Here is a 20,715-nt window from a genome sequence, read left to right on the forward strand (position 1 = left end):
GAAGCTTGCCACTTACAGATTGCATATGTAAACCACCTAGCACTAAGTTGAATACTGCAGTCATTTCACCTTCATGCCATTGGCTGAAGCAAAAATCTGTAACCTTTCTGTTTTTAAGTAGTGACTCATAGCAGGAGGAGTTTCTGATATTTTTATGGTCTTTCAAGTACTTTGAGTTTATCCCCAGTACTCGTGCAGGGATGGAAGCTCAGTGAAGAGGCACAAGCAGGATTGACATTAATGAAACCAGTTTTTCTAGAGAAAATGCAAATAAGAATCATGGCGGTCAATCAGCAATTATCACCTGCTGGATTTCAATGGCCTGCAGTCCACTAATTGTATGTGATGGCGGGAATAAAGAGGCAGGCATTTCAGCTGGGCTAACAGAGCCTGAGTCACTCTGAACGGATCCACCACTTCCATCAAACTGACAGATTTTTTTCTTGATCATTTTCCTCTCCTTGGCGCGACGATTCTGGAACCAGATTTTCACCTGAAATATCATGAATAAAGTCTTTTGACACAAATGGTGATCCTGTATAGTAAGTTGCACATCTCCAGATCTCCCAGATTTACAATGGATATCCAGACTACAGGGATCCATATTCCCCTGCAAAAAATGGCTGCTGTGGAGGGTGGGCTATATGACATCATATCCCTCATAAGTCCCTCCCCTCCCCCAAACCCCACCCTCCCCAGGCTCCACCCCCAAATCTTCCAGTGGTTTCCACTCTGGAGCTGGCAGCCTTAATAAGTAGCCTTGCAAGCAAGTCAGCTGGTTTAGGAGAAGGGCGAGGAGGCTGCCTCTCCAGACCTGTTTTAGTAGTTTTTAGCACACCCGTAGTCTGAAAGAAGTGGAGCTGCTCCCTCTGAAGCTTACAAAAGCTTCCTTGACTGATCTCATAAAAGTGATAGTTATTTATCACTGCTTTTTTATTTTATTTTCTTGATCTATAGCCCACCTTTCTTTCTGAAATTCAAGGCAGATTACAGAATATAAAACAATCAGACTCCAGTGAGCCTGCAGTGGCAGAGGGCAGCGTACTCAGCCGTTTGGGCCCCAGAAAGAAACCGAATAGCTTCCCACCTTACCCAGTCACCACCACCACAAAGCTGCTTTCTATAAGCCTTAGTCTTGAACAGTTTTTCTAGACTTTGCCCACTGACTATAAATTCCATTTATACACAGCAAAACTGGCATGCAAGACCTCTATGTACCTGTCTCTCTGATAGTCCCAAGTGTCCAGCAAGTTCAGACTTCCTTTTGATTGTTATGTATCTGTTGCAGTGAAATTCTTTCTCCAACTCAAGTCTTTGTTGCTCTGTATAAACAACGCGATACTTTTCTTTTGTCCTGGTTTTACCTGTTTAAGACAAAACATGCATTAACACGTTATCACTTATAAGGTGGTTCTGATGCTTGTTGCGCCTCCCCAGATATCTCTATGGTACCACCTTTCTCTTAGTTTGCTTCCTGCAAATCAGCACAAGCCCCACGAAGTCTTTGGTCACTTCCGTAGTCCTCCTCCCTAATCAAACCTGAGCCACCCTGAATAACTGCATGTGTGTTTCCCCACTCCTCCTGTCTCTTGGTGGTTGTGCCACTCGTCTGCCTTCCCTCTGTTTTCTGCCCATGGACTGAAGTAGGAGTATGGACTTGTCTTTTTTGCTGTCTTACAGTTCAATCTGAATGTATATTTAATTCCTCCACCATTTGCCTTTGCAATGGTTTCTACTTTTTTCATGAAACAAGGACAATCCTTTTTAACAAAGTTCAAAAAGTCTAAATTGATGTGACAGATGTGGGTGCTCAGGAGAGTTACATGCTCAAGGAGCCTGTTTTCAGCAAGTCTATTTCTAGTGCTTTATTATCTTGAAGTGTTCATGGTGCTAGAGAGTGCAGACTTTTCTCCTGTGGGCAGAGGGTATGATCCGAAAGGCTGTGATCTCCTGTGAGCAGATGGTGTATAGCAACCACCACACTGCACCTCCTGAGCAGTTCAGAAAGTTGTGGTCTCCAAAAGAAAGACAGGAGTTAAAGACTCTGAACTAGAAGAACTTTTATTGGGGGGAGGGAACAAAATCTCTAGAGTTTATAAAGTGTTGTTGAAATGGTATACAGAGGATGAGACAGTTAAGTTTCAATGGTTAAATGGGCAATAAATTGTAATAAAGAGATCACAATGGAGGCATGGGAACATTTATGGAAGAGTACTTTAAAGATTTCAACATGTACTAGTATTAGAGAAAATGGGTATAAAATGATATATAGATGGTATTTAACGCCGAAAAAATTAGCTATTGCTAATAACCAACCATCGAATAAGTGTTGAAAATGTAGAGAGCATGAAGGTTCTTTGTATCATATGTGGTGGACATGTGAAAAGGCTAGGGATTTTTGGTTTAAGATGTGTGCTGAAATGTCTTTAATACTTAAAAGAAGTTTTGCAAGAAATCCAGAAATGTTGTTGCTATCTCTGCATTTAGAAGATATAAACAGTAAAGATAGAGTGCTACTTTATTATATGATAACGGCGGCGAGAACTTTATATGCACAATATTGGAAAAAAGAAGAAATTCCAGAAGTTGGAGAATGGATTCAAAAATTGTTGCACATGGCGGAAATGGACAAGCTAACGAGAAAATTGAGAGACAGAGATCCAAAAGAATTTATAGAGGACTGGGGGAAATTGAAAGAGTATTTGGGGAAAAAGTGGGATGTTAAAGGGCATTTATGGTCTCTCGAGAATTATTAAATAAGATAAGATGTAATGTAGTGTAAATCTTTACCTTTAAAATTAATATTAACAAATAAGAATTAGAATTAGAATTTTGGAAAGGAAAAAGGGGTTGCAGGGCTGTTGGAAGTCAATATAGAAAAAGGGGGGAGGGGAGGAGGAACATATGAGGAATCAATGGGGTTATTAATGGTATGTAACAATATATATTGTATGTTATCCCATCTAATAAAATCTTCATAAAAAAAAAGAAAGTTGTGGTCTCCAGTGTAGCAAGAACACCTGGATGTGGAGGCAGACATGGAAGAGAAGGGATGTGTGTGCCAGAACACTTGGTTGTGGACATGGTGTCCTTTTCCAGTTTTGTTGGTGTTGTATTGTACCCTGGTCTAGTTTTCTCATGTTCACGAGAATCAGCATGGAGATAGCTTCTCTGTGGATACAGAGGAAAAAGCAGATGTGACTGGTGTTGGAATGGTATAGTCGGTATACCATTAGTATATTAGTACAGGACAGCTATTTTTAGTACTTCTTGTGTTAAGGGTATGTGCTGTTGTATTCTCGGGGCCCAATGTGCAAATTCCCTGTGGCTCAGAGCACTCCAGGATGCTTTGCAGACACACACATATCAGTCCCACAGCCTCAGCAAACCCCTAGTGTCGTTGGGCCCAACTGTTTGCTTAGTTCAGCTACCTAGATCCTTCCAGGAATGCTGCTAGGGCCGGATGTCAGACTGTTTCAGTGCTCCCCAGGTAGGAGTAGCAGGTCTACAGGGCTCTCTTGCCAGTATAGCAGTCTATTTTGCCTTGCTTATTCAGGCTTAACTGGAAAGAAGGCAGCGTGGCCTGTTTCTAACAGGGTTTGGCTTTGGGTTTTTTGTCTTAACTGTAAGCCCTTTGAGGAGCTTGCTGGAGAGGTGGCAGTTTTAGCGATTCTGGGGCCCCGAGCAAATATCCAAAATGTACCCCAGGATCACTGCTGCCTAACTGCTGCCCACTGTGCCATGGCCAAACAAGGAGTGGTGTTCACCCCATGAAAGGTGGGTGGCAGTCACCACTGCTGCTGGAAGCCAGAGGCCTGCGTCTCAGATGGGGCAGGTTCAAGTGTCGGGAGAAGCCTGCTCTTCTCGGACAGCCAGCATGATATTGTGGTTAGAGTGTTGAACTAGCATCTGGCAGAACCAATTGAGTCAAAGACCAAGTGATAAATTCAAGATAGCCCTTGATGTGATACTTGCCTATGTCTAGGCACAGGTTGCCTTAAGCATGTCATAATCTGTGTAAGGGTGTCTGCAAGTTCAGACCTAAAAATCACGGCCTGAGAGATCTGCCTTCTACCCACGTATCTTGTTAAATTTTGTAGCATCCAGCCTGATGAAGAGCTGTGCTGAATTTGAAAGTTTGCACGTTTTGTGTCAATTTGGTTGGTCCTAATACACAGATTTTGTACTTGTGTTTTGATTTTGCATGGACTGATATGGCTGTGCAACTTTTTCCCAGATTGCCCAGCAAGCTTCCTTGTTGCTTACTGAAAAGGGGTAGCTAGAGAAAATCTTAAAGGGAGAGAGAAATGAAGTTAATAAAATAAAGTGAATAAGATAAAGAAGGACAAGAAAGCTTGGCAGAGGAAAGAAGGAAAACAGAATTTGGCTGGGCTAGTAGAGGAAGAGAGTAAATGAAGGAATTTGGGAGCTTTGAAAATAGCAATCTGAAGGGAAAAAAACTTCTCAGCAAATAATATAGGAAGCCTGCAAAATAAAAGGGGGGGGACTGCAATAATAAACAGAGCAGAAAATTTTTCTATCTCAAGACTTTCTTGTGTGAGAAGAAGCCCTGAGGCAGGACAAGAGAATTGTGCTTCCGGTCTGATTATGTTTATGCCCAGGATGAAGTGAGTTTTTTCCACTCACGAAACGGGTTAATAACATTTTGCCTGCAAACTCCCGTCGGCGTCTATTAAATAATTATTCCTACTTTGGACCGTGAAAGAACAAACAACTTGCACATGTCTCCCCTCCCACCGGATTTTTTCATTGTACCCAGCATTTGCACTTTAAAAGCTTCAAACATATTCCGGACGGTGAAGATTCAGTTTATAAATGGATGGATTTTGAGATTTTGAAATTGTGACGATTTTGATGTTTCATTGGATGGACTTTGTATTTTGTAAATGTATTTATGATGCATGTTAAACTTATCTAGCACTTTTGCACCTTGCACTTTGATAAAATATATAATCAGTTTCTCGAATTGTGGTTCCCCGGTTTGTTGGTTTTCTTCAGCAAGCTTCCATGGCAAGGGGTGAATTCGAGCCTAGTCATATTCTGACATGCTAACCACTATACCATACTAGCATGATGTATTTTTGTTTTTAAAAAACTTATAATGATCATTGGATAAGCATATAAGTATTGATCAGAAAGAACCATGCTTGGACCTTCTAAAATTAACTTTAACAAATCAGCCGAATCTTAATCCAACCTTTGATTTCAATGGAAGAGGTTCAAAATGTACTTAATGGTACTATTGAAACCAATGAGAATTTAAGGGCTCAGTGTTAAAGCCAGTCTGTAATATAGCAACTAATGCCCCCCCTGCCATAAAATGGAGAATACACACAGAGATACGTATGCATATCTAGAACCACATTGGCAGAACACAGGGCAAGTGCTAGACCACTGTAAAGGTACCATGGCTGCACTGGTCTGTGAGCCAGTAATGGACAGTACCATTTGGTATGGCTGGCATGGGAGTGTAGGTGCCATGCCACTCCATGACTGATGAATGTGGGCTTCTTTGCTGTGCAGTTGCTGTGCTCTAAGCTCCTTGGAGCTGGGTCATTTTGAAAATATTTTTCTCTGCTGAGCAAGCATAGGAGACCAGCCAGCACCCAGGATTTGGGATTCAGCACTGTAGAGTCCTTACCATAAGCTGCAATGTGCTGAAGAAATGTACATTTCCTTACAGTCTTAGGGGGGAAATGCAGCTCTTACAGCTTATGCTAACTTGAAAATAGGTACAAGTGTCTCTTTTTAACTTTAAAAATAAATAATCCTTTGGGTTAGAGAATCCAGTGTTTCATATGAATCGAGTGATGCACCAATATAGAGATGAGTGCAGTTACATGGGTCCTGATAATTGAGCAGCAGGGACAGGCTGGATCATATTAACAGTTCTAGAGCAGAAGTGCGCGGCCAGATGATCTAAATCAGACAGTCCCAGACTAGCTGATGGTAGTGTGGGAGGAAGTGATGGGTGAGTCTATGGCCATAGTTGCTGCTGGCTCAATGTGGGCAGCCCTAGCAAGTCACCAGGAACATTCTGGGCAAGTTAAAGGGCCAGTCTGCCCATCTTGTAACAGCTTCAGCCTCTGCATGGTTTTAGTAGCAAGTTACTTCAGATTCATATGTAGGAGCGTGGAAATGGTATGAGATGAACAGCTGTTCTCCTTGTATTGATGTCTTTTGATCGGAGGAGTTAAAGGCATGCCCTGGGAGAAATGCACTGCTTATGATAAATCATTAACCCCTTCCTTTGACATGAATTGAAACCTCCTTATGATATATCGTATTTGTCTCTCTATCAAAGTTTTTCATTGTTGATTTGAGTCTTTAGAAATCCTTCTGATCTTCTAGGGTTGTTTTTGATGTGAATAATTCAGAACAAACTGTAAGACAAAGACTCCTTTAAAGTGGTTCCCTAAACTCCATTGAGGTGTTAAGATGAAGCACACGCCACACAAAAGAACAGCAAGATCTTATCGAGAGACCTCCTTTCACATTCAGAAACACAAGCCAATTGGTTTGGAATTTACAAGCCCTAAACAAATGTCTGCTTCTCTTTCATGTCCAGGAAAACAAGAGGGCAGATAGATTGGGGCCCTGTTTTGCTTTTAACTGAGTTTTACAAAAAGTTCAAACCATTTTGGCTGAATCCAGAAGATCTCTTCAGTACAGTAATGAGAAGTACTTAACCAGGTCAGCACATTATTTGGAGAGAATTCTGAAGGCTGGATGGGGTGGAGTTGCTGCTGTTGAACTTCCATTTAAAAGCTCCGAGGGATTTGCTTCTGAATAAACCTGTACAATCACGTTTCAGAATGGCTTTTTATACATACCCGTGTGTACTGTGTGGGGCAAGTCAAGTGTGTCTTACCCATTTCCCAGAGTTTGTTCCACTGCCCATTACACTAAGCATATTTCAGGTTCTGAACTGATTAAAGCTTTAACATTATGAAAGCGGAAGGGTAAAATGCAACTGTGTTGGTTGTCATTGTAGCTCCTCTATAGCACAGAAGCAGAGCTGGGCAGGGAGGGGGAGAGGAGAGGAGTAGTTTCTCTTGGTCCCTTTGGTCATAAAATTAACACAACAGTTCTTCTGAAGACTCTCAAGCTGAGAGAAAGCTTGCTTCTCCTCCCTCCCCCTTTTATTTGCTGTGAAAACTGGCACCCTTTCCAGCAATATAACTGCTGGAGAAAAGAGGAGAAGGAAGAGACTGGGATACATATCAAAGGCAAAAGAAGTGCTAAAAGGGTCTGTAGCTCAGTTTGAGAAGTCTCAGACCCCAATGCAGTGCAGACTTACATGTCCCAGCTCACTTGCAAAGGGAAATTAGCCCTGTTCTTTCTCGCTACCTAAGTTGAAGAAGTATTTGTGCCTGTGTTGGTAAGCTCCTCTTGCCATTTGAGAGGGGCACAGTTTAGGAAGCAGGCTGTGCCTTCTCCTCCCTCTACAACTTTTCATTCATGCCACATGTAATTATTTGGGTGCCTATAGTTCCGGTCACCTCACTGGTTTCTAAACCTATTGTTCCAACCCACCATGGTTAAAGAGTCCGATGGGGTAGCCATCTTAGTTTGTTGCACCAAAAACAGGACAGAATAATGTGCCACCTAATGACTCACAGAAGCATAAGCTTTCACTTCACCAGATATATGTAGTAAAACCTCAGACAGCAAAATATATACACAGCAGTAGTGGTGGGCAGAATTGTGAAGTAGTTAAATGGGCATGAAGTACAAGAGGTATAGTGTGTCATGTTGCTATGCAAAACCCAAAAATATGCGAGATAAGCAAGCCCTCTAAACATTCACAGCTGCTGTCATTGGTGATAACAGTGTTTTAAATTTATTTTACATGTGGAACATCTTTATGGGTAGTTAATACTATTAATCCTATTGATAATTCCAGTTCCTCAATTTCTGACTGATATCCCGCTCTTTGAAGTTTGTTAGTTGAAGAAGGGTGACTTTCTGTCCTGCAGCACAGTAAATTGAAAAGGTCTGCCACGAGTTTCGGAACGTTGTAACTGGTGGCACCCCAAATTTACTTCAGTTTATTCTTTTGCTTAGAAGGACATTGTTGGCAGATAACTGCATGTATGTTGGAGAGAGCAAGCAAATAGCATAGCCAATATAGTACCATGCCTGAATGGATGTGGAAACAGAGATGGCCCCTACACTACCCTTGCGGCTCTCCCTCTACTGCACTGGTCCTCCGCTGGGAACTGCTTAAGGAGGATTGCTTCAGTGGCACTAACATGATTTTATATTCTTTTGAAATCTGAGCCCATATTTTTCTACTGAAGCATTCTGGCACTCACAGATGCTGTTACAGGTGATATGAACACATCTGCATTAATTGGCATGAATACTACCCATGGAATAAAACAAATATTAAGATTTGTTGATTATGCATGAGTTCATCAACCGAGGCCATTCCTTCAATTACGTGATGTCATCCCTCTGGCATGAGAGCATTTATTGCTCATTTTAAAGAGCTTAGTCATACATGCTTTTCAAGAGTCAGTGGCACCAGGAGTAGGCGAATAATGTTATCTTTTAAAAATAAATGGTAAAAAAGGAATGGTTTACACGTATATATCTGTCATGCATGCCACCGTGGATTTTCTATACCCAGAGGTGCCATTTTAGCTTTCATATTGTCTTTGACGGTGGTGGTAATAGTGGGAGGTTCTAAGTAACCAGTAATGACACATTCTATGATATATTGAAGGTGGAATTGCAAAAGGCATTGCATTTCAAGAATATTTTCTTGTGGTTACTTTTGATCATTTACTGAACTTGCGTCATGTTCCCCTTGGCCATCTGCCAAGCTCTACTTAACACCAGCTATGATTTGCAAATTCATTTCAAACCATGGTTTCCGATTCCAGTTTGCTGGACAATCGAAAGCCCTAACAAAATAAGCAACCTGTATAGCCTACTGAATCACTTCAGACTCTCATCATTGTTAAATAAACATTGGACAGGCATTTAGGGAATTCCCAGTTTATGTATCAAGCAGGTATTAACATTGACACCATGTTGTACAATTTTTATTAATACATTGATTTTTTTTAAAAAGCCCTTATTTGTTCATCCGGACATCGTGGCTTCATCCATACATTGCTGGACATCTTGTAGTGCAATTATAGCACAATATCCAGTGATACATGGGTGAGGCCTATGTTGATCTTTAGTTGTGTTTTTGCCAGAGACTGATCTACCTTACTGAGTGGAGGGGCAGGCAGAAGGATCTCTGGATCACACTGGATAGGCTGCTCAGACCCCAAGAAGAGCCAGTTTGGTGTAGTAGGTAAGAGTGGCAAGACTGTAAACTGGATAGCCAGGTTTGATTCCCCGTTCCTCCGCTTGAAGCCAGCTGGGTGGCTGTGGGTCAGTCACTGCTCTTCCAGAGCTCTCTCAGCCCCACCCACCTCACAGGGTGATTGTTGTGAGTATAATAATAACACACTTTGTAAACCACTCTTGAGTCGGCGTTAAGTTGTCCTGAAGAGCGGTATATAAATCGAATGCCATTATTATTTATTATTAAAAGAACTCCAGTGGTTTGAATTATGCCTTGTCCGCATAATGTAAAACAGCAGGTATAAAATGCAAGATTTAAGCATGTAGTGCTGGACTGAGTGTTGGGCTGTCACTGGGATTAAAATCGCTGCACTACCACCAAAGGAAGCTCACTGGGCGACCTTGATTCAGGCTCTTCCTCTCAGCCTCCACTGAGAGGAAATGGAGACTGCCCAGAGTTCCCTAGAAGGGGAAGATTCCAGTATAATAATAAATACTAGTATCTAAGGGCTAGTTCAGACTCACCAGCATCCACTAGTCCATGGCAGCAGAGTGCTTGCTGCCTGAATCATTGCCTTCTCTGCCTATTTGGGAGGGTGGAGGTCCGCAGACAGTTGCATGTTAGCAAAGCTGCCTGTGGACCTCCACCTTTGCCAGATCATGTCCAGCATATTGTGTATTCAGTGCACAGCATCACATTGTTCCCTGTGCTCGGCACTGGATCCTTGTCCTCTTGAAGGGGAGATGGTTTCACATGGTCCTGTTCTCCCCGTCCTGTCCCACCAGGCTCCCTCTCTGCCCACCACTGACTCTTGCTAGGTTGCATGGGTCTGACTTGGTACCCCTCTGAATATCCTGGCTCCTTAGTGAACGGCAGGCGTGCCATTGCTCTGCTTGCCGTGGCCTTGGCAGTTGGCTCCTCTTTGCCTCGACTGCTTTGAAAGGCCATGGGGCTGAATTACTCAAGTGCTTCACTCTGTGCCGGGTTGTCACCAAAGGCTGTAATGCAGATGCTAATGGATGGAAGCCCTTGCCTTGAAGCAACGTTGCTCCTGTAAATCCAGCCAGAATAAATAGCCTGGTCTGATGTAGGGGAGTGTCTTAAGAGCCAAGCTACAAGAGTCCCAAAAGGAGAGTATTCTGGTAACTCACTCTAAAATGCGAGATTTCTGTGCTGTATCACTGAGAATATTTTGGCTGTTTCTTATGTAAGTTATCTTTTTTTTCATCATGCTTTTGATTTCAAAATCTTTTACACTCCTCATCTTATTTACCCTGAAAACAGCCTTTTGGGGTGAAAAACCCACAGCGTCCCCATTTCACAGATGAGAAGCTGTGACTGAGAGAATCTGACCATTGTGGAGGGAATACATCTTGTAACTCTTGAAGCAACTGTAAGACCTCACAGGGTTGTTGTGAGGTTAAAACAAAGGGGGAAAACACAGAGGTCTCCCTGAGCTTCATAGAGGAAGGGTGGGATAAAAATGTGATAGAAGTGAAAATCCATACAGTCATAAGCAGGATCTGAGGAGGGTGGAGGACAGAAAGGGAGTGGTTTGCTTTAAGCCATCTCATGACTTTGGGGCAGAGAGTAAATCACTCCTCCTACCGTGAATGTGATTTCAAATCAAGCTTTCTGCTTCACCAACAAAAGCCTGATTCAAGCACATTCAAATCTCCCTTCAACACTTAATTATTTTATGCAATGAGTAATGAAAAGAGAAATGGGATCATTTTACCAAAAAAAAAAAACCAGATGTGTTTTAGAAGTATAAATGATGGGGTTTGCATCTTCTTAGGTGATCTTTCTCTAATTGCCCTTCTTTTCTTTGATACTTGGGGCACACAAGGCACAATCAAGCCGAAGTGAAGTTTTATGCTGAGAAAAATGGAAGCACAAATTCTTAAATTGGCTAGATTGTACCTATACTATATACAGTTTTGTGGAGCTGCCAACTCTTAGTCAATTCAGCACAGTACATGCACAAAAAGATATCAACGGCATATAGGTTGTCACAAAGATGGGAACTTTAAATAACTTCAAAAATGGCTTTCTTGAACAGATTGCAAAAATCTGCAAGACAAGGAGCTATTCTCCTGAATAAATAAGCAAGACGCATAAATAATAAATAAGCAAGACGCATTATAACTGGAATAAATTACAGAGTCCTGACAAATACTTTAAAGACTCCCTTCCTATTCATCTGCCTATAAGGAACAACAGTAAAAATACATTAATGCAAAGAAGACTCTGCTTGATCACCAGAAGTTCTAGAGACTAAAATGACTGCATCAGTCATCTACAAATTTTGAGATAGCAACACACACACACCACCCAAATGCCATAAACCTTTTGCTTTATCACAGACATTTATTATGTAAGTTAACCTTAACATTTAACCTTTATTAGACCATCTTTATTGAGATACTTTGATCCTTTTTTAAATTATTAACAGAAGGTATTTGTTCATAAAACTATTCCTGATGTACTGCAAGGGTTCTGCTGACTCCAACAGTGCAATCCTAAACAGAATTATTCCCTTCTCAGCCCATTTATTTCTATGGATTTATATGTGATGCAGCTCAGGATTGCTCTGTAAATCTCTCAGACCTTATTAAACCACAATATCCCACCATTTTATACTTCCACAATCAGAAAGGTATGGTAATTTTACAGTACCTAACCCATCAGGCAGCATAGGTTTAAAAGATGGTCATGTTTCAAAATAATGGGCATGATCCAGCAACAGTTTAGAATTTTTACCTCCTGTTGATGTCAGTCAGAGAACTGAGGCTGTGCTTTGCATTAGATCTGTCATTAAAATCAGCAGGGCTTAGGCATGTCTAGCTTTGGATCCTGCAGAAGCTTCCCATATTGGAAAAGCAGAAAAGCCGGCGAGGCTGCAAGTGCGATGCTTGTGACACTTGGGCCCAGGTTAACATCAGGCTTAAGGACAAAAGAGCACTCAACACTCACCCGCATTGTTAGATGACCCAGTTTTCCTCATCCAGTCGTAAGACCTGAGTCTTTGATTGTGAGGGGCGATTTGGTCTGTATTAATTGTATTTAGCGAGGAAGTTGCAGAATTCAGGGAGTTGTAATTGGCAGCAATATGGGAGACCTGTCCAGGTGAGGATCCGCTTGTGCTGGAGGATCCAGCGCCATAAGCATTCCAGTCCTCCCTTTGCATGCTGTAGGGAGATCCCCAACCTGAAGGCTGCCCCTGGTTTTCCAAACTTTGCTCATGATGATATCCCATATAATCAGTATAAGGCGTTGCGGAGCCAAAGTTTTGTGCTGGCAGACTGTGATTGTTGCTTCTGATGGATCCTGGATACATACCGGTTTCTTTTCCTGAAAGGTAGCTCACATGCATGATGATTTTAACTGGTGAAAATACTTCGACATCCTAGTCCTTGTTCTGTTTCCCTGGCTCTTTAAAGGGAAAGGTCATTTATTCTTGGTTGTATCGTGTCACCCAGCAACTGGCATTACCAGGACCGGGTCTGAAGCCAGCCTATCTGCCTACGTCTTAATTGCATTTGCATGCAAATGAAGGGCTGACCATTCAGGCAACCCCGCCTTTCTGCTAGCTCTCCCTTTCGCCCCCCCCTTTTGCATTTTTAGCCCAGTTCTGTTGTAACCATTTGTCAAGGGATGCGCCTGCAAAAGAGGTGCAAATCATGATGAGTCCTTTCCCTTTTCAGAAGTGTGGGCTTTTCTTGGGGGTCCTTTGCACCTTGACACCATTCAGGCTAGCTCATCTTTACTAATTCCAGGAGAGGAGGGAGAGGAGGAAGAAGTAATGTCTCTAAGGAGCGAAAGTGAAGGGAGAATCAAAATCCCCCACATCTTTTGAACATGAGGTTTTGCATGGCTTTTGACATCAACACGCCATGAGTAGATTGTAGAAGCAGTATTTGCAGATTCATGGGGTCAAACTGGCAGCCTTGGGCACCATTAAGGACAGCAGAGTGAGACCGACAGAGCAGACAGGACAGGACAGACCCATGGGGCATGATTCACTAGCAAGTTCTCCTGTGCCAGAGTCACTGAAAAGAATGTACAAGTTTGCAGGAATTCATTGCTATGGGACACACACAGGAAAGCCTCTTGGAGAATTGTGTCCCATGTTAAATAGCAAGAGAGGCTGTCATTTGGACTTTGGGCCAAGAGCAGAGACAATAAAATATCAACCTTGCTAAAAGTGATGCAGATTAAATTAGAAGAAAGTCCTCTTATCATAGATTGAATTACATCCTAATTGTTTGGCGTATCTGGCTTTGATGACTTTATTTCTCCAGCCTCTACTCATACATTTAAAGCAAATTCTAGAAAAGAAAGACGTTCATAGAACGCTGTGAGAAGGGGCTGCAGAACTGAATTAGCTGACACTGGGTGTATCGCAATTGTACAAGCGAGAATGAATCCCGCCGAGATTCTAGTTTGTCCTCTTGCAGCTGCTTCTAAGGACCAGCCAGTGGTTTTTAACAAATAAACTTAGCTGACTGGCCCTTGCAGCTGCTAATAAAAATGTTTTTCCTCCTCATTTAACCACATTTATTCTTTAGTAACATTTTTTTTATTCTGTAGCTTTTTGATATTTCTTTTCAGAACAGAAGATCACAGCCTTTGTGGATGTGATCAAGAGGTGCCTGGATGATAAAAATACAAATAACTTGCAGTTGCCTGATAATCCGAGACAGCAAAATGAAACCAGAATCTTGTGGTACTTTAAAAATTAACAGTGTTGATCTCAGCATAAGCTCTCATGAGTCAGAGCTCACTTTGTCAGATGCATGAAGTGTACAGTCATTTGAAAGACACATTTATTCCCAATGCTACAAACCAAACCGGGGTGGATTACAAAGAGAGTTCAGAAGCTCCATCTTCTTATGAGCCTTGGGTTTTTTTCTTCCTTCAGTCCTTTTGCAAACGACTGGCCACATGCCTGTGACATGAGACAGGGAGCCTACTGGCCTCTCTTGGTAAAAACTCCTCTCTTGCCCTCCTTATAGCTGTGGGTATAAACATTGGATTTCCCTTCTAATCAACCTTCTCTGGGGGCAAAACTGGATGAGATACTGGAAGAGTTGCAGCATTTTAAAGATAAATTGCAACCAAGCCCCCACTCCAGTTAGAATTGGGGCCGCAACACTGAGGAAGAAGGGGTTTAACATTCGGTGACCAAAGGGGGGAAAGGCAGGTGCCCTCTCTTTGCCTCTGCATCAGGAAAGACGGAATTACTCCATCATATCTGAACCAGAGGTACAGCAGAATTACTGGCACCCAGAGCAGGTTTCCTGCTGAGGCTCTGCTTGCGTCTCAGAGTCTCAAGGCTTTGCGATCCAAGAGACTTCTGAATAAACAATGTGGGAAACCAACCACTATGGGTCCCTGCTGGGGAGAAAGGCGGGGTGTATAAATGAAGTAAATGATAAAATGGTGAGCTGCAAGTTTCACTGCTTTGGTATGTGGAAACGTTCATTGTTCCCTAATCATATTTCATTAAATTATTTCAGTAATGTTGTTATTAATTAATATTGGTGGCATTCTTTTCCCTTGCACCCTCAAAATGCACCTCTTTGGGTGTACTGACATCCTTGTTTACTTTTGCATGTCAGTTTTGTAGAAGACACTTAAAACGATTTCCACCTTGTGCAAAAGCCTGATGACCAGTGCCTTGGTGGGAGGGAGGGGCACAACTTTGTTTACTCCTCCTCTAAGAAAGAGGACTCATATGGAAGCCCTGCAGAAGATGAACCCAGGTCTTGCCCACCCTCACATCCTCCATGCAGGCAAGGGGAATGTTATGTTTTCTGGCGAGCTTTTTGGTAGAAGTGGCAGCCCTTTGGTATAAAGTGGTGGACCTCTTCAGAACTTGGGACACTTGCAGTTGGTGATAGTTTCAGGCGGATAGCAGTGTTGGTCTGTGTAGTAGAAGAGCAAGGTTTGGGTCCAGTAGAACCTTAAAGACCAACTAGATTTCCAGGGGGTGACGTTTCTGTCAGCTTTGCTAGAAAAGTACCAGGAGAAAGCATGCTAGTCAGGAGACTAATTTTAAAAAGTCAATGCGGATAAAACATGACTGGTGAATTCCAACCCACTCCGACCAACATAATGCAACTGAATTAGTGACCCATAGGCAACAGCAGGGCTTTTTTTCAGCGGGAATGCAGTAGAACGGAGTTCCGGAACCTCTTGAAAATGGTCACATGGCTGGTGGCCACGCCCCCTGATCTCCAGACAGAGGGGAGTTTAGATTGCCCTCCATGCCACCAAGCGGCATGGAGGGCCATCTAAACTCCCCTCTGTCTGGAGATCAGGGGGCGGGGCCACCAGCCATGTGACCATTTTCTCCGAGGGCAACCCATTGAGTTCCACCACCTATTTTCCCAGAAAAAAAGCTCTGGGAGACAGTGCAGAGGCGACATGACAGCACATAACACACACAGGCGACAGTGAATATGTGTGGTTCTTTTTCTTATTAGATCACTCCCTCACCCTCTTCCAGGTCACTGTTAGATAACCATACATATACTTGTATCTTCTTGCTTTGTTGTTTTATCTGGAAAACAACAGATAAAGTACTTTTCTTGTGTTGCCTGTTCTCTTATCGCACTTATCTTTAGATCTATTTTAGTTCTGCCTTAAAACCTTCATCGTGATTGGATTCAACAGCAACTGGCCATGCAGATTTGATAGTAGCCAACAACAGCTGCTTTAGATAAGGCATTTCATGTAAATGAAACTATACAATGGATAAGAGCTTCGACTTCATCCTTGGAAGGCTGGTACAAGACATTGAGGTCAGCTAAAAGACATTCTTTCACACATGCTGTTTCTAATATTCCAAAAGTTGACAAGAAAAATAGGAAGGCCATCAGAATATGTACATGAATAATCCAGTGAACTTTCTCTTTTTTGTTCTACAAATGCAGAAGATTAGAAACCCAATACGGGTGAAAGGACAGAGTACCTGTGTGGGTTGAGAAGAATGTAAGAAGAGCAGACCGAAGAACAGCATCTGACTGCAAGTTCACAAGCTGAGTATGAAGATAATATTTGTTTCTAGCTTATGTTTCCCAGAGATATACTGCCTCTGTATGTGGAGGCTCTGATTACCTCTCATAGCTAATAGCATTGGTAAATCTATGGGGCATGAATTTGGCCAGTCCTTTTAAAAAAAAGTTTCCTAAGCCTTGTGTCTTACTCAAGATCTTTGCACAAAGGTTACTAAACAACATCTGGAAAGTCTACCACAAACCAGTTAAACACAGCAATTATGTTGCCGATCAAGGGGAAAGATCTGCAAATGCCACACTGAATTTTTTCCCAACTCAAGACAGCCACTTTGTTCCTGCAGCCCTAGTTATATAAGGCCAAATCACTGGCGCAGCTGTTATATGGAACATTTTTAGGACTGTCCTCTTCATGCTTTGCCCTGCAAGAAAGAGTCCAGTCTAAATTTCTGAGAGCTGTTCTGCAAGTCCCTCATTGTGTATCCAATGCCTGGATACAGTTGGAGTCTGGTATTCTCAGGTATGAAGCCAGGGTATGTATTCAATCCATTTATATGTGGCTGAAAGGTCATTTTAACCCACAAGGTTTGTTTCCCCTGATCTTTCATGAGGACTTCCAATCCAGCTGTTTATAGCCATATTAACAGAATAGGCTTTTCTCCACAGGTACACTTAACTCACGGAACCGAACAAGCAAAAGGGTTAATTAAACAAAGAATAGAGAACATTGGACGTCAATCTGACATCTCCAATGCATTAAAACTTGGGGTGCTGCTAAACATCAAAAGCACTTTTGAGCTGGCAGCTTACTTGGCTTCTGAAGAAATAAATAGTTTCAGAAGGGTGTTTGCTCTAGCTAGGTGTTCCGCTCTTCCATCTGTGGTTATCAAAGGCAGGTATAATAAAATCCTCTACCTAGAAAGGTTGTGTTCATGTCCCCTAGGAGAGGTCCTGTCTGTAGAGCATATGTTCGTTAGCTGCCCATTTTATAGGGAGGTTCGTCTTAGATTTATTACCCCAGTACTTGATATGATCCCTGTCATATAACTACCAATAAAGAAAGGCTTCACTGGTTTTTATCTGATAAAAATGTCGTTACATGTCAAGTTGCTAAATTCTATGCACTAATTTTTAAACTATGGGTTTGTATCTCAAAAGTTGTTAAAATCGATCTCTTCTTTTAAACTGTATTTGCTTTCTGATTAATCTATATGCTGGTCTTAAGACCGTAATTAACATAAACTAAACTATCATGAACCAGCCATTTCTCTCTGCTGATTGTTCCCCTGTGCAAGTCATGTTGCACAGTTTCTTAGACCAGTGCTTGCACATCCTTTTCAGTTTTACTGATCTGCGGGTGTTACCTTTGGACATTAAGTACGGTCAAAAAAATGTATCTGACAAAGAGAGCCTTGACTTTCAAAAGCCCATACCCGGGAAATCCTGTTGGTCTTAAAGGTGCTAATGGACTTGGATCTTGCAAATTCAGTTATAAATGCTTTTCAGTGCAATGTTCAATGCAAGACAAATCTAAACACTTTAAGGAGCCTTTCCCTTACCTGCAATGAACATTTCAATTAAAAATACATAATTTAAAAAAATTAAGCTAGGGCAATGGAACTGGAATAACGGAACTTAAAAATGCTCAACTTTGGCTCGCTTGGGATCTGTCTGCCTGTTTAGAAAAAGGTCCCGGCACTCCTGGAGAGGAAGAGGTGTTATACCTCAATGGAGACAACGTCCATGGGTAGCAGCAGCAGGCCTCTTTGAGGGCTGGGTTGCTGATTTTAGGCAGCTTTGTCTTCCAAGTACCTCTGGCAGTGTTTGTGGAGAGGAAAAGGAGAAATTCGAGCTTGCTGCCACCCCAGTAATTTGTTTTTGTTGCAGTTCTTTTTGTTTTAAATTGTTTTATAAAACTTTGTAAGTCACCTGGGGTTTGGAACATTACCAACTCTGGCTTGAGCCTGGTGGAGCCTGGGGGGGGGGCAGAGTTTGGGAAGGAGAGGAAGGTCAGCATGCATGTGACACCATAAAGTCCATCACCTTCTGTAGCTGCCATTTCCTCCAGAGAAATTCATCTCTGTCGCCTGGAGATCAGTTGTAATTAGAGGCAGGCACAAATCAGGAAAATGGCAGTTCATTGTGTTTCGTGGTTCATCGCGTTTCATGAACCATGAACCGCCATGAAATTGCTCGGTTCATGAACCGGTTGTTGGTTCGTCACTTCTGGGGCTGCAGAAAACCCATTCCCCCCCCCGTTGCCTCGGCAACAGATAGATCAGCGCCAGGCTGCAGTGACAAACCAAAAAACGAGCCAATCGAACTGCTCTAAAAATCATAGTGGGTATCGCGGTTAATCAGAAATGAGCTCGGATGAACCGCCAGTTCGGGAACCAAAAACCAGCTTGGTTTGTGACGAACTTTGGTTCATATTTTGGTTTGTGCCCATCTCTAGTTGTAATTCCAAGAGAATTAGAGGCCGCACTGGAAGGTTGGCAACTCTACCTGAAGCGATAATATTGGTAGAAAATCTTGGTATAAATTCTCAAAATAAATCATTAAATGAGCAAATGGCTTCTTACCCCTGGGGAAATGGAAAGCATTATTCTTGTACCTGCTAAGCATTTGCCCTTCTACTTCTCAGGCACTTTCAAAAATCCAGCTTGCTCGAGGGCTGCTTTAAAAAGCACAACAGCAGCATGAACTTAGGGCTTCCTGGTTGCCAGGCTCTCAGCAGAGGAGAAAGAGGAGGAGCCAGAGCTGTGAGCCTCTTGTGACAGATCTAGCCAGGAACAGAGGGGAACAATGGCTGGACTTGACCAAAAAGAACATGGAGGATGTTTCTACGCTCCAGAGGCAGAGCTCTCCAACCTCACAGAAGCAAAGTTAGTTCAGCGCAGTTAGTGTTGGTTGAGGCTGGGCCAACAGATATTCATACGCATGAGAAGTCTCTTACCGTTTTCACATAGACTTTGTTAAGATAAAAAGTGGCAAGAATGAATGAACAATTTTCATATATTTTAAGAAGACATTTCAAGTGCAGATAATGTTGTATGGTATTTGAACTTAAGATAATTAGTTAGCAAAGAATGTGACCCTTAGGAAGTGGGACAGTTAGCTATTATTAAAAGATGATTCTCAAATCTATTAAAAGATGATTCTCAAATCCTATAAATATGGGAAGTGGAATTGATCAGGAGCTTCTTGCTTGTGACCTGGTTATCTTTGGGTACGGTATTTTTATGGACTCATGTAATTGTGCTCTTTTAATGATCTATGCAATGGACGGTATAGTTCTCTGCTGAGTTAGTATTAAAAATGCAATCTAGTTATGCTGTAATGAAGGATTAAAATGGAAGCAGAGACTGTCTAACAGTGACACTTGTGCACTATCCCCACAACGAACTTCAGACATTGTTGAGGTTTCTTTCTTACCAGGAATTAAATGCTTCAATATAGGAAAGCTGACTAGATTCCTAGAGCTTCTTAAGTGAATGCCTGCATCTGAATTAGGCTTGGCCAGAGTAATCCACAACAATTCGGACTAGGCCATCATTGCCAATGTATGTTCTGAACCAGGCCGAAAGCCACTCCAACCTCAGTAAAGGAGGGTGGTAAGCAATCCTATTGCCTTCTTCTCCTTACAGTATTTTTGCTGTGTTGATTTTGTCATAGCATTAAGTTTGCCAAGCTCCCAGTGGGGCCAGGGGATTCCCCTGCCCCCAATCTCTGTCTCTCATTACCTTTTACCTGCCTTGTAGGGGGCGGGTGGGGGGGAGGTGTGAGAACACAGTGGTGTCAGTTCTATGGACAGCAGCCCATGGCAGATAGATCCCCAAACCCCTCACAGCAAGCACTCCAGTGCATTGGTTGAAAAAGTCTTTATTTAGAGATCCATTAAGTTCATGGGTACATCCATAGATGGGATAGGTTGGTAGGAATGAGTATACACGCATATGCACTATTGATATAAGGAGCATTATTTCCCCCTGCCTTTGAGCAGTTAGCATTTAGGTGCGGAAATCCTAAAAAGTTCCATGTGAACATAATACCTCAGTCTGGACAGAGAAAGGCAGAAGATGACACGGAATCAGAACTCCCTCTTTCCCCTGTGAAGAGTCACAGTACAGCTGCAAGGTCACTGAGCGTACTTTCAGAGACAACCGTTGCTAGGCCTCTGGGAGGGAGGCACTCTCGTTTTCAAGCAGGCCAACATTGGTACTTGATTATGTGACTACAGTACAAGGCACAATCATATGAGCAATGCATGAGATTAATATATTAGAGCAGAGAAACACAAATGACATGGATGGGTGCAGACATGACCGGGGGGCGGGGGGGGGCCAGAATGCACTCCTGCACACT

At 42.4% G+C, this 20,715-nt stretch overlaps 1 protein-coding gene across 1 annotated transcript; it reads right to left on the reverse strand.

The window, feature by feature from the left end:
• Positions 1–162: 162 nt before the first annotated feature.
• CDX4 (caudal type homeobox 4) lies at positions 163–12,704 on the reverse strand. Its single transcript, XM_054996875.1, has 3 exons — positions 12,305–12,704; positions 1,219–1,364; positions 163–493 (listed from the first exon to the last, which is right to left on the reverse strand). The coding sequence occupies exons 1-3, from the start codon at positions 12,702–12,704 to the stop codon at positions 287–289; spliced, it is 753 nt and encodes a 250-aa protein (XP_054852850.1). The 3' UTR covers positions 163–286.
• Positions 12,705–20,715: the final 8,011 nt, after the last annotated feature.

Source organism: Eublepharis macularius, chromosome 13 (assembly GCF_028583425.1).
Source record: "Eublepharis macularius isolate TG4126 chromosome 13, MPM_Emac_v1.0, whole genome shotgun sequence".
NCBI classification, from domain to species: domain Eukaryota; kingdom Metazoa; phylum Chordata; class Lepidosauria; order Squamata; family Eublepharidae; genus Eublepharis; species Eublepharis macularius.